The sequence below is a fragment of the Canis lupus genome, chromosome 24, assembly GCF_048164855.1.
Source record: "Canis lupus baileyi chromosome 24, mCanLup2.hap1, whole genome shotgun sequence".
NCBI lineage: Eukaryota > Metazoa > Chordata > Mammalia > Carnivora > Canidae > Canis > Canis lupus.
In genome coordinates this window covers 44,259,542-44,274,158 of record NC_132861.1, presented here as the reverse complement: position 1 = coordinate 44,274,158, position 14,617 = coordinate 44,259,542, and the positions used below count along the sequence as shown (strand labels likewise).

At 43.1% G+C, this 14,617-nt stretch overlaps 1 protein-coding gene and 2 long non-coding RNA genes across 27 annotated transcripts in view; 2 read left to right on the top strand and 1 right to left on the bottom strand.

Moving 5' to 3' along the window:
- LOC140616147 (uncharacterized) overlaps window positions 1-8,317 on the top strand; it is a 50,609-nt gene extending 42,292 nt beyond the window's left edge. For all 3 annotated transcript variants that reach the window (XR_012016676.1, XR_012016677.1, XR_012016678.1), the window contains one exon: window positions 8,193-8,317. This is a non-coding gene — a long non-coding RNA (uncharacterized lncRNA). The remainder of the gene's footprint in view (window positions 1-8,192) is intronic.
- Window positions 1-14,617, bottom strand: part of SP140 (SP140 nuclear body protein) — a 68,212-nt gene that overhangs the window by 51,826 nt on the left and 1,769 nt on the right. For 13 of the 23 annotated variants that reach the window (XM_072796592.1, XM_072796596.1, XM_072796594.1 and 10 more), the window contains exons 2-4: window positions 7,821-7,904; window positions 2,840-3,017; window positions 1,731-1,899 (exon numbers count right to left, since the gene is read on the bottom strand). In XM_072796592.1, the coding sequence (XP_072652693.1) occupies window positions 1,731-1,899; window positions 2,840-3,017; window positions 7,821-7,904 (431 nt within the window). The other 10 variants (XM_072796600.1, XM_072796605.1, XM_072796606.1 and 7 more) reach the window with 7 other exon arrangements.
- On the top strand, window positions 11,089-14,188 carry LOC140616148 (uncharacterized). Its single transcript, XR_012016679.1, has 2 exons — window positions 11,089-11,807; window positions 12,339-14,188. It is a non-coding gene; the product is annotated as an uncharacterized lncRNA (long non-coding RNA).

The window sequence follows — 14,617 nt, the reverse complement described above, 5'->3', positions numbered from 1 at the left end:
AAGAAAGAAAGAAAGAAAGAAAGAAAGAAAGAAAGAGGAAGGGAAGAACGGAGGGAGGGAAGAGGGAGGGAAAGAGAAAGAGGACTTTAGATCTGGGAAGGCAGGGAATCTGGTTAAAAGGAAGAGGAACAAAAAAATTAATTAAATAAATAAATAAATAGGAACTAGCATTTCTTTGGGGTGGGATGGGTGAGGAGAGATACAGGAAACAACAAAAAGATACTCTGCAAGGCACAAAGAGGAGGTGAGTATCCTCTGAAGTCAACACCGCAGCTGTACCAGGGCCCCAGGAAGTGGCAGCAAGAGGTGCAGGAACGCAGCCCAGGGCTCCCTGCTTCGCAGCTGCCTTCCAAGGTAACTCAGCCAAAGATAGATGGAAAAGCAAGACTCACAAAACATGAGAAAAAAAAATCCAAGAAATAGAGAAAGATGCTGGCCAAGAAAAACAGATGACCAGAGCACACGTCCTGGAGCAGCACCCACTGAGAGGTGACAGTTAAAGGCTCTATCAGAACAAAGATGCGAAGCATCCGCAGGACACATTGGCTTCTCGTCCAGGCAAACACCGGAGGAGGGCATGTGGGGAAATGCTTTGTGAGTCAGAGGTCTTGAGAACACAGGGGGAGCCCCAAGTGCGGGTGTCTCTGCACGTTGTACAACCTTCCTACCAGCTTCTTGGCTTTGGACCCCTGACCCGTGTCTTCCTTGGACAGCAGGCTCTAGGAGACGCCAGCAGTGACCACCCTGGGAAGGGTGGGACAGTGAGCCTCAGCACGGGGAGCCCCAGAAACTAACATGTGTGATGTGGGTGCTGGGGTCCAGGGAAGGGGATCCCCACAGTCCCTGGAGAGGATCAGAGCCCCTGAGATATGGGCAGTGACAAGTGCCTTTCCTTCCTACCCATGACCTGGGGTCACCTTGGTTACACATATAATACTGACTTGGAATTTATATTGGTGTTTGAGTTCTTTTTTGCCTTTTTCTGACTTGGATATATCATAGTGTGGAAATACTATAGCTTTTATTTTAATCAAGGTATGTTCTTCACAAATCAGCACATCTCATTCTTTACATTGACTTCTCTCACTTTTTCTCTGCTTAAAAATCCTTCATTACCTCCTTATTTCCCAAATAATAAACTTCAAATTTCTTGGCACTGGGTGTCAGGCCCTCAAAAATCCGCACCGACTTCCCTTCTCAGAATTGGCTTCCAACCGCCACACGCCTCTGCCACTGGTCCCTTCCCAGCTGCCATCTCCGCAGGCACAGGTACGTGCTGGGCTTCTCTAGTGACTTCTCCACTGTTTGTCTGGAGAAGTAAGTTGGCACACAACTGCACCGAATAACATATTTTCTAAGACAGAGGAAATCTTTTAATCTTTGAACAAGTCCACAGGTAACAGAGAGGCTTCCTCCTTCCCTACAAAACCACATTAATTCATGCCTTCTGCCACCGAAAAGTAGAAACTCAAATCCTACGTTTCACAGCATCAAATGCAGGGTCCTGGCCGAGCAATCATGTGTGGGATTACTCGGTTAACTTCTGTCACCCCCACCGGTTGCAAGTTCCATGAGGACACAGGTCATGTGTTTTCTTCACCACTGTATTCTGTGCCTGTCATGTAGCAGTCGCTCAATAAATAACAGTCAAACATTAATGAAGAGTGAATGAATGAATCAGTGAATGAGATGGGCTTGAATCCCCCAAGGTTGTGGAAAGTTATAATTACCATTTTGGAAGCTCCTGCAAATCTCAAGTAAGTCAGGATAGGCCTTTAGGTTAAGATTGCTGAACAGTGCATCCAGAACTGTCTTGTCAAATGTCTTCTCCAATTCACTGAGCACATCATAGATTACTCTTTCCACTGGGACCAGATTTCTACAAGCTTCTTGAAAATGCTTAAAAATATTGAAGGGAGAATTATGTAGCTGTGAATTTACAAGTTATAGAAGAAGTAGATCATAACCAGACCATCTGTTCTCTTGTGAAACGTTAGAATGTCACATGTTTGGATGACTTCTTAAATATCCTCCATTACAAAAATAGACTCTTATTTGACCCTCTCCGACATTGATACACACTTGAGAGGGGAATTTTGAAGAATTAAGGTGGCTTCAAAGTCTAATGATTGTGGGAGCTTTAAGAGCCTGGCCAGAATGCTTCCGGAGTGGCCCTGACTGGTAACGAGAGGCCGTTCTGTTGACCACACAACAACCACTGCCCTCGCCCCGGGACTGACCTGGCCTGAAGAGCTCCAGGAAACCAAGTGACCACTCTTCCCTTCTATGAACATGTCCAAAGGGCAAAAAACTTCATAAAGACAAGAGAAGGCTTGTCCTCAGTGTCCCCAGGAAGACCCACCATTAACCTTCACCTGTGTTCTAGTGCTCCAGAAATGTCTAAAGAGCAAAAAATGATTTGGACAGAGAGCAGCAAGCATTTGTCTCCGGATTTATCCTAATAGGACCCAACTTGCCTGTGAGTTTCAATAATCTTAGGTTCAAGTGTGTCGGATAAGAGGGCTTTGTAATGAGACATTGCCCAGCTCACTTATTTGCTTTTAGTTACTATTAACGAGATTGTATTAATGTACCCAAGATGCACTGTACCTATGCAGCATTCCCAGTTCCAATTCAGCCACATCTCCACCGCCATACCCTTCCCCCGCTACACTTCCCTCAGAAGAAGGGATGTTTTCTGTGATGCTGTTTCTCCTGTCACCTCCTAACTTAGAGGATGGTGGCAGTCTCCAGGAGGCCCCTCGGCTTGTTCATTGCACCCCGCAGTCTGGCATAACATTGGTGGAGTTGGTATCATAAGAAAAGTCTCCTTACTTACTTGAAACATCTGCTCAGGGATAAAGCCACGGTCTCGGAGGCCCATAAGTAGAGGAAATGGCTTTTTTATTGCACTTGCAATCTCCACCTTATTCTCTTTGAAGAGCCTAAAAATGAACTCGTAGAAAACCTGCTCCTCTGACATTTGGTCTTCTGGGTTCTGGCTCCCTGTGAGCATCCTGGGAAACAAGGACATAATACAAAAACATGACATTTGAGTTTCCAAGAGGCTTGTAATGGGTGATTTTAGACATGAAAGATAGTCAAGGGAGAGCCAACACGTATCCAAGTGTGTTCTTGTGGAAGGACCAGCATAAATGGAATTTATTTACTGGGAGAGTAGTCAAGGGTGCAGTAGAAGACACTTAGCTTAAGAAAGACTCATTTGTAACAGTGAAAGAGTTCAACCAAAACTACCGAAAAAGACTTAACCTGAACCTTCTAGGGAAAACATTGGACTTAAAAGTGTTAGTATCTCTATAGGAATTGATAGGATACCATGATGGTGAACTTAATGTGTTAATTTGGAACAGGTTTGGGGATGAGATGAACATTTAAATTGGTGGACTTTGAATAAGCAGGCCCTCTATAAGGTGGGTGGGCCTCGTCTAATCAATTGAAGACCCAAATAGAACAAAAAGACTGACCTCTCCATGTAAGAAGGAATTCACCACCAGACCATTTTCAGACTTGAACTGTGCCATTGGCTCTGCTGGGGCTCCAGTCTGCCAGCCCGCACTGCAGATTTTGGAATTGCCAACATCCATATTCATGTGAGCTAATTCCTTATAATAAATCTCTTTTACACACACACAGACACATTTTATCTTTTCTGTTTCTCTGAAGAACCCTGGCTAATGCAGATTGTTTTTAAAAGTTCACACACACACAAAAAATAAAAAACCAACTAAGGTAATATTACAGAACCTACTACTGATCAACAAGTCTATCTTAAACAAGGTATGCCCGTTATTTGCCTTTTTCCATGTATCATGATATTTACAAGGCATCCATACTGATATTTTAATTCAAATCAGTACTTTTTAATTGCTGTGTAGGAATATTTTACATAAATATGGACAATATGTACCTAATAATCCTTTACTGGTAAATGCTTAGGTCTATCCTTTTTTTTTGGTATTATGAGCAGTATTTTGGAGAACATCCTTGTTTATATCTCCTTACATGTATATGACAATCATTTCTTTTTTAAAAATCTTTTATTTATTTATTCATGAGAGACACACAGAGAGAAGCAGAGACACAGACAGAGGGAGAAGCAGGCTCCATGCAGGGAGCCCAATGTGGAACTCGATCCCAGAACCCCGAGATCATGACCTGAACCAAAGGCAGATGCTCAACCACTGAGCCACCCAGGCGTCCCGATTTCTTTAGCATTTGTATCTAGAAGTGAATTGCAGACTCATTGGGTCTACTACCTTCAGATCTTTAAGTTGCTAAATTATTTTTCAAAGTGATTGATCAGTTTACAGCCCTGCCAGGACTTCATGAGAGTTTTTCTCTGTACCTTCATAGACCCTGAGAATTGTCATGCTTCAAAATTTCAGCCAATATGGCTGTCAAGCCAACTTTATTTTGCTTTTATCTAGATTAGGAAGCTTTTTCTGAAGTTAAAAGAATACACGTAACACATGTGGTCTGGCATCAAGGCAGAAAAGTCCTCTTGACCTGTGCCCCGGGTTCTTTCCCTTTATCCTGTCCTGTCTGGTGTGTTTCTGGAGATTCCATTGTATATTACACAATTAAAATCACTGACTTAGTTGGGGCGCCTGAGTGGCTTAATTGGTTAAGTGGCTGACTCCTGATTTTGGCTCAGGTCATGATGTCTTGGGTGAGATTGAGCCCCAAGTCAGGCTCCACGCTCAGCCTGGCGTCTGCTTGTCCCTCTTCCTCTGCTCCTTTCCCCACTGGTGTGCGCTCTCTCTTTCTCTCTCTCCAAATCTGTCTCTCAAAATCACTGTCTTAGATGAAACCCTGCAAGGAATGCATTCTGCAAGCAGAATACTACCCTGAATGTCCTCTGTCTAGAAGAACCCTCCTCTTTTTCAAGAATAGCTTGGTCATCACCTCTGAGAACTTTCCCTCACATTCTCCTGTCTAACATGCTCCATTGGTGGTTTGCCTCTATTAGAGCAAGATCATTCTTGGTTATTCCAGATTGTTCATTGACCCCACTGTGTGGTATTTTTTTTAAATTTTTATTTATTTATGATAGTCACAGAGAGAGAGAGAGAGGCAGAGACATAGGCAGAGGGAGAAGCAGGCTCCATGCACCGGGAGCCTGACGTGGGATTTGATCCCGGGCCAAAGGCAGGCGCCTAACCACTGCGCCACCCAGGGATCCCCTGTGTGGTATTATAAACAGGGAAGGGAAGGTATAGTTTTGCAAAAGCATGTTCAAGTTGCCCATTTCTTTTTTTTTTTTATTAAAGATTATTTATTTATTTATTTGAGAGAGAGCACAAGCAGGGGGATGGCCAAAGGGAGAAGCAGACTCCCCATTGAGCCAGGACCCCAATGCGGGGCTTGATCCCGGGACTCCAGGATCACCATTCAAGACGAAGGCGGGCACCCAACCGACTGAGCCACCCAGGTGCCCCAATTTGCCCACTCGGTAATGAACTTACACAAAGGCAAGTGCAGGCTCTGGACGCAGATTATTTGAGGACACATCCTGGCTGGGCTTCTTACTTGCTCCAGCCTTGACCAACTTTGTGAGATTCAGTTGCCTGATGTGACACAAGAGTAGTAATGGTATCCATTTATAGGATGTGGGGAAGCTTGAATAGGATGTGTGTGTTGAGCGTGTAGAACAATTGAACAGGAAGTCTTCTTAGTTAGCTACAAATAGAAGAAATCTCAAGGAAAAGACACAGCAGAGGTAGATCTCTCACATCTATGATGCAGGAGCAAGATTGGTATTCCGCGTCGTAAAATCAGGTCAAAGACACCCCTCTGTAAGATTTCGATTAACAGTCACAAGAATATGTGTTTTTCTCCAGTTTGATATAGAGACGTGTGTGTATATTCAAAAGTAGGACTTGTCATTCTGTATCTAAACCTGCCGTGGAAGTGTTATCTCTTCTTGGAGGCCTGAAAGACCCCTAGATTCCAAACATATGGTCATACCTGGGAAAATTAATTTTTATTTTATTTTTATTTTATTTTTTTATTTTTTATTTTTTTGAAAAGTAATTTTTAAACTCAAAAAGCTTTGTAATTCTGGTTCTTACTGGATAAGTGGTTCCCTTTGCTGACAATATCTTGATAAACTTCTTTGTAATTCTAAAAGGTGTAAATACTTGTAAAATTTTTTTTTTATCCCACCATAACAGGGTTATTGGAACTTCCCCTTCATATAGTATTAGCATAGAATGAAGCCCATTCCTTCCCTGAATTCCTTTAAAAAATAAAAAGACTTCTGGTTAAAGATAGTTGACCACAGACAAGTGCTTTGCTCCCCTCAGACAGAGGAGTCCCTAAAGTAAGAGTAAGGGAATTAAAGGCACAATGACTAAAGAAAGGGAGTTAGATGAGAAATTGAAACCAAAGTTTGGAAGAGAAAAGTGATTTGAGGCTAACTGCTGTGGCCGGTGGCAGATAATCCCAGAGGCAAGAAAAGGGCCCAGTGTGTCCTGCAGCCTCCCAGAGGCAATGGAACCTGGAAGGGAGATGCAAGTGTGAGCCAGCAATCCTAAAATCCTAAATTCCTAAATGATCTGCTCCCCAGCTCCTCTCTGACTCCACCGTGTGGTGCACTAACATCCAGGCAAGAGCCTAGAGGCTGCTTCTTAAGAAAAATATTAGATGACTATAGGAAAAAAAAAGTCTTCATCTTCAGACATTTGGGATTCACACAGCCCAGACCACAGGTTTTCAAGCCCATCTCAACAAATGGAGTTGCAAAATAGCTTTTCAGTGCCTCTCCCTTAAGTAGGAACAAACAATAGGCCACACACATTTGTGAAACCTACCACAGGATGGAGCGGAATCAAGATGAACAAAGAACAAAAATTACCCCAGCCTACATAGAAATAGTGCTGGGGACAGAAGAGCGTTTCCAAAAAACAAGTAGTAACCTATGAATGGTCCAGGATGCCATAAAGAAAAGATCAGAAAATAAAACAATGGGCCTGGAAATTTAAAATGATTGGTAAAATTTAGAAAGACAAGAAGAGGGGCAGCCAGGGTGGCTCAGCAGTTTAGCGCTGCCTTGGGCCCAGGGCCTGATCCTGGAGACCGGGGATCGAGTCCCACATCGGGCTCCCTGCATGGAGCCTGCTTCCCCCTCTGCCTGTGTCTCTGCCTCTCCCTCTCTTTCTCTCTGTAGGTCGCTCATGAATAAATAAATAAAATCTTTTTAAAAAAATAAGACAAGAAGATTAGCTAAAATGCTTATAAAATAAGGAGAGAATTTTCCCAGAGCACGGCTGGTAACAACTCTCAAGGGGCAGGTGGGGGAACTCCAGCAACTAAACTCGAAACCCTCTATGTCTAAAACAGTTATGCAAATCTATAGATTCAGAGGCAAAAGGAAATGACTAAAAAAAATATATACCCTGATCAGTTATTCATGTGTGGAGGCAAAATATTCATGCAAGGTACACTGTGGTGAGCAGAGCATAATGCACATCTGAAATGACTGTAACAGCGTGTGTCAATCAAATTTCAATTAAAACAAACAGTTGTGCAAGGGCTCAGAAAATATTTCACTCCTGCACCATCTGTGTTGGTCACACAATTTTCAATGCCATGTTTTTACTTCTGGGCAAAGGTAAGATTGCATCTCCCTGCCGCCTTGGACTGATAGGTATCACTTTGGCAGAATTTTGAGCTAACAGCTGATCAGTCATGCTTACTGTTCCTCTGTTACAGTGGCTGTCATTTCAGATGGCAGCTACTCATCAGCCAGAGACAGAGTCCAAGGAGAGGCTTCCCTGAAGCAGAGGCCAGTGACTCACCAAGATTTTGGCATCATTTTTCCAATAGAATAATCTACTCCTTTCTTCTGACACACTCTCTGGGACAAATTATTTGATGATGTGCTACAATAAGAGAATTAAGAAATCAGTACCAGCAAAGTTTGGTTACATAAGAAATGACAAGGATCACTAAAATCAGTTAAAATACTGATGTCTAAAGCCCATAGATTTTATTGAAAACAAAAGCATGTCTCAAAAATTATTTTAAAATAGTGATTCTCAAAGTATGGTCCAGGGACCCCTGGGATTGTGTGAGACCCTTTCAGGTATGACCAGGGTCAAAACTGTTTTCATAATAGTACTAAGGTCTTATTAACCCTTTTTCTCTCTTTTCCTATCACACATGATTAGTGAACTTTCCCAGAGGCTACGTGTTCTGTGGCATCACAGCAGATTGAATGCAGAGCCACTAGGAGAATCCAGCTGTCTTCTACTGAGCCAACTATTAAAGAGATCTGTGAAAAATAAAACCTTGCTAATCTTCTTACTAATTTAGTTTATTTTAGAAAATAAAATAAAAAACACTGTTATTTTTCATAAAATATGTCATTTATATTAGCAGGTAATGAGTTCATTATTATTTTTTTAATGAACAAATAAATATTTAGGTGCTCAAAGTTTCAATCCCTAATTAGTAAATATCAATCGATGTAATCTACATGAACAAAAGCTAGCTTTTGGAGTTCTGACTAATTGCCCATTCTCAATTGGATCTAAAAGATAGCTGTTTGTTCAAAGTAATAATACCAACACGTGATTAAAGCATTTGGAAAAGCAAAATGACAACAGCAATGTTGGTAAGGACAGGAGAGAGAAGTTTGTCACATTCTGTCATAAGATGCATGCATCACCCATGAAGCAGGATAGTGTAATTTGAAAGCATGGATATGAAGACAATGAATGGTGTCAAGCAAAATAAAAATAAATAAATAAGTAAATAAATAACTGATATGACTAGTTGTAAATATATATTGCAACCTCTAGGGAAAGCACTAAAAATGTTTTAAAAGAAGTATAATTCATATGCTAGAGGAGAAGAGAAAATGGGGTCATAAAATGTTCAATTAAAACCATAAAAGGCAGAAAAAGAAAGGAAGAAAAAGTAGAAACAAAGACAAGAATAACGAGTAGAAAACTTTTGCAAACTATTTTCTATTCATTATTAATCCAACTACACGAATACTCTGAATGTGAATGATCTCAATACAATTAAAAGACAAAAATTGGGGCACCTGGGTGGCTCAGTCACATAAGGGGTTAAGTGTCTGCCTTTGGCTCAGGTCATGATCTTAGGGTCCTGGGACTGAGCCCCGCATTGCATCAGGCTCCCTGCTCAGATGAAAGCCTACTTCTCCCACTCCCTCTGCCAGCTGCTCCCCCTGTTTGTGCTCTTTCTCTCTCTCTCTCCCTCTCTCTCTCCCTCTCTCTGTCAAGTAAATAAATAAAATCTTTAAAAAAAGGACAAAGATCAATAGAGTGAAAACAAAACAAAACAAAAAAATACCCAACTATATACTGTCTATAAGAAAGCCACCTTAAACATAAAACCACAGATAGGATCAAAGTAAAATGATGGAAAAAGATGTACCATGCCAACATTAATCAAAGGAAAGCTGGGGTAGTTATATTAATTTTGGACAAAGCACACTTCAGAACAAGGAAAATTCTCAGAGCCAAAGAGGAGCATTATAGAGTGATAAAGGGGGCAATTTCTCTAGGAAGACACAGCAATCCTTAACGTGCATGCAACTAACAAAGTAGCATCAAAGTACATGATCCAAAAAAAAAAAAAAAAAGGTACATGATCCAAAAATTGATAGAGCTACAAGAAGCAACACAAATCCACTACAATTGTTGGAGATGCCAATGCCCCTATTTTAGTAATTAATAGATCAAGCAAGCAGAAAATCAGTAAGAATACAGTTGACCTGAACAGCACCATCAATCAGTCTGATCTAATTGACATTTATAGAGGATTCCACTCAACAACAAAATACACATACCCCTCAAGCTCGCATGGAAGATTTACTAAAATATGCCATATTTGGGGCTATAAAACGTACCCTAACAAATCTCAAGGGATAGAAATCATTTAAAAATATGTCCTCAGAGCACAATAAAATAAAAGTAGAAATAACCGATAGCTGGAAAACTCTCCAAATACTTGGAGTTAAAGAACACACTTCTAGGGTTAAAGAAGAAATCTCAAGAGAAATTGCAAAATATTTTGAGCTAAGGGAAAATGAAAACACAACTTATGAAAATTTATGGCATGTAACAAAAGCAGTGCTCAGAGGGAAATGCACAGCATTGAATGCACATATTAGACATGAAGAAAGATTGATTGATTGATTGATTGATCTATTTATTCATGAGAGATACACACGGAGAGAGGCAGAGACACAGGCAGAGGGAAAGCAGGCTCCATGCAGGGAGCCCGACATGGGACTCGATCCCAGGACTCCAGGATCATGCCCTGGGCCAAAGGCAGGCACTCAACCTCTGAGCCACCCAGGTGTCTTTTCTTTTTTTAAAGAAAGATCTAAATGAATGATCTAAGCATCTACCTATAGAAACTAGACAAAAAAGAGAAACTGAGATCAAACGCAGAAAAATAAATCCTAAAAATTAGAGTGGAAATCCATGAAACTGAACAGGAAAATATCAGAATACCAATGAAGCCAAAAGCTGATTTTTTTTTAAATCAATACAATTGATAAACTTCTAGCAAAGCTAACAAAGGAAAGGAAGAAGACAGACATTATCATCTCCCATCTCTCGGAAACAGGTGCAGGAGCAGCTGCGGGCCGCATCCCTGGCTGCCAGAGTGAGGATCCTGGGTGCTGAGCACCTACCTGGCTGCAGCTGTTGGTATCAAAGCTGGTGCCTTCTTGGGACCCAGTCAGCATTAGATTCTGGGTTAGAGTGGTTTCCATACACTTTCACCTTGCTTTAATTTTTAATAAGAACGTGTTGTTGTCTCTGCCTTGTACCTTTAAAAGACAACTCCCTTCCTTCCCTAGTCAAATGTGTAACAACCCAGGACAGATAAAGGAACGGCTCCCTCCCACCTAGTTGCATTTGCTAATATTGGGTCTACTTTCACTTCCCCTTACTTGTTGGTGTTCAGAAGCCTGCTCAGAGGGGCTCTGAGCAGAACTTTCCCCCACCACCCAGAAACCACAAGTTTGACAACAAGCATCTAATTTTACTTTTTCTAAAAGGAACTTTTCTGGGCAGAGTTGTCATTTGGGGTCGGGGTAGGGAGAGAGGAGGCACGGGGAAAATGAGAGGATTCGTAGGGCACGGGAGTCATAGAACCCTGCAGTGATGAGGCCTCAGGAGGACCAGAGAGATCCACCAACGCCAGTCCAGCTGCATGGCTTTTGCAAGGAAATAAGGTGATATGAGTCAAGGTGGCCCCACATTTCCCCAGTAGCCAATCTGCTGCGATTTAAGAAATCTAATGTCCCTATTATTTATTTATGTGTAATCTCATTCTGTCCTACTCCTGTGGGATGAATGTGAAGACAGACATAACCACTGCGGATGCCGACCTTAACAGAAGATGGGGAACAAAAACAAGAGGTGAGGACTGGCCAGTGGTTGAACCGGCTGCCTCCACCTGCCAGCTTCCACCCCACCGAGTCATGGAGCTGGCCCAGGATCAACCTGCAGTAGACGCTTCCTGCCTTTGTGCCTTCCCGGAGCTCTGAGGAGAAGGTCTACCAGTTGATTGAACTCTTGTGTGTGGCACCCAAAGGGTAAAAGCGAAATTGCTGAACAGGGTGATGCAACTATCCCCACCCTAGCTTCCCCACTGCCCAATCTCTAGGGCAATTCTCAGCCCCAGGGAGGGAGGAGCAGGGCCTCCTGGATTTCTACGATACATGGGTCACTGCTCATGCAAAGGAAAGAGAGAGCAAAAAGGTCTACTTTGCTCAACTGGATCCAGGTTGTTTCCAGGTGAGAGGGCATAGTACGTGTGGGCAGGAAGTGACCTCCACGTTTGCCCCTGCCTCTCTGCTCAGGTGATCGTGAGAGGGAAGTAGGAAAGCCAGACATTTCAGGTCTTCTCTGGAAGGGTGGACTGGCCAGGCACAGTACTCAGCCTGGACTGGACTTGGGGCTGAGAAGAGCAAAAATGCTCAGGGTTATAAGGTGGGAAAGAGGTTCCTCAAATTTGCTGGAAAGCAGCCAGAGGCCGGAGAAAAGTCCGCACTCCTGCAACGAGAGGGAAGTGCCAAGTTTGTGCAGAGATGCCTGGCCTGCCAGTCTAAGCTTTCTTGAATACATGGGCACTTTACAAATGCCAGGGTGATTAGAAAAAAACTGTGCTTCAACTGGTCACTGAAATTGGGGTGACAGGCTTCCCGTGGTTGATGAAGAAAGGGTTTGGGGTTGACATTACTAGACCTTAAAGGACAATGTGATGTTAGCTACCAAGTGCATCACATTTGTGTTTGTGCATAACTTTTTTTTTTTTTTGACACATAGCCCGCCTTCATGCTGTAAAAGATTTGAAGCAACTTACAAAAACACACTGGATCAGCATAAACTTGGAAGAAAAAGAAGTGAGAGCAAAGCACAAGTACAGTGAACAAAACCAGAGGACTAGAAATCCAGAAAGGACAATGGATCCAAGGCAGGCAAATGGGAGCCAGGGCACCCGTAGAATCCAGGGCCTCGGTCAGAGCAGTGGGCCTAAGCAGGCAAGGCCTGGGGAGCCAGAAGCAAAGCAGGATGTTTCCAAAGTCTGTTTTACTGAACCCTGCTTCTTCTGGTTCATTCTATTTTTTTAAAGATTTTATTTATTTATTTTTTCATCAGAGACACACACACACAGAGAGAGAGAGAGAGAGAGAGGCAGAGACACAGGCAGAGCGAGAAGCAGGCTCAATGCAGGGAGCCCGACGCAGGACTCCATCCCGGGTCTCCAGGATCACGCCCTGAGCTGAAGGCAGGCGCCAAACTGCTGAGCCACCCAAGTGTCCCATTCTGGCTCATTCTAGATGTGCTAGAAATTAGCATAGATCTGTTTGCAAAGTATAGGGGGCCAGAGATTTCTACCCTGCTGCCCACTTCTGCTCTTTCTTTCCTCCAAAGAAGTAAGCATCCATCTGAGGGAGAGATTCCAGATTTCAGGGGACGTCTTGCCAGTGGGTGGGGGCAGCATGCGCCTACCAGGGGCTGCACACATGGGACCGCCTGCCAGCACCCACTGCCCCTCCTTTCTCTCTCCTTCTCTCACTTGGTGGGAGAAAGAGGTTGTTCGGCTGAGGCTTTCTGTTGGGCATAGCTGTCCTCTCACAAGGGGCGCGGTGGCCCAGACAAGGCCAGGCATGGACTGCAAGAGCCCACTGGGGTGCCCCCTGTCTCTCCTCTTCCTGCCCTTAAGCAGCAGGCAGACCCAGGCCACCACTCAGCTGGGCAATGACATAAATGTGCCAGTTTCTCTTGCTTAGAAGCACAAGGTCTTCGGCATTTCTCAGGGGTACTCCCATCAAGTTTACAAGCAAGTCCTAGTTTTCAGTATCCTGCGTTAGCCCAAATAACAATAAGCTGGAATTTTAGCTTGTATCTCCCACCATCTTGTTTTTCTCTATATTCACTAGAGAATCAATCTCCCTGAGATAACAGATCCTGGACCAAGACCATCTATGCCCATCAGAGAGTCCCTGGTCCCTAACACAGGGGTAGAGTTGTTTTCTTTCTCTTCCCTATGACCTATGGGATAAGATTCTGGCCTCCCTCCTTTCTCTGTTTTCCCACCAAACTTAGGGCAAGTAGGTGGTAATCTCTGAAGGCCAGTCAATGCTTTCTTTCTACCTGAAAAATTCCTCTCCATTTTGCTAAGCATGCTAAGATCTGGTACTTGGGATCGGGAAAGTGAACTGCAGAGTCCTGATCACAATCCAGTGCTTTGCCCCTGCTTGCCAAAGTCTACCAAACTCCCATCTTTGAACACTAATGGCATGTCCACTACTTATATGTCCAGGGAGATCAGATAACCAAGCTCATATTGGTCAAATTTCTGCAAAGATTCATTGCCCACAATTCATTCTCTGATACCAACTTTTAAGCAGTTAGAGTTTCAGGGTATGAGTACCAAAGCTGACACCCAGGCAGGAAATCAATTTCTTAGACGTATACTGGGTAACTCCCAGAATTCACAGGAAGGCCAAAGACTGGGGATAAGCAAATAAGCAGTCTGGGCAATAAAATCCCCAGCCCAGGCCACTCCACGGCCCTTGGGCACATGGTGCGTGGCCACTGATTTGGCAAATACGCTCCTTCCATTCTGGTTAGAAAGGAGGATCAGAAAGTTTGATAGAAAAGAGCATTCATTTACAGTTTTGTCTTGGGGTTATATTAACTCATCTGCCTCTTGTCATAATATCGTTCAAAGAGATCTGGATCCACCTGGACATCCCACAGAACATCACACCGATCGATTACCTTCATGACATCATGGTGATCAGACAGGACGAACAAGAGTTGGCCAGCACACCTACTAAGGAGGAATAAATTATTGACCCTCGACAACAGAGGTGACTCTCAAAAGCATTATGATGACCCTAAGAAGCCACACATCAAAATGCACATATTGTATGTTTTTCATTTATGTAAGACTTTGATACAGACGAAAAGAGTCTGTAGTATAGGAAGCACATGAGTGGTTGCCTGATGCTGGGGTGGGGGAGGAGGCTCTCTGCCAAGGATACAAGGGAACTTTCTGGAATGATGGAAATGATCTGTATCTTAATTGTAATTAT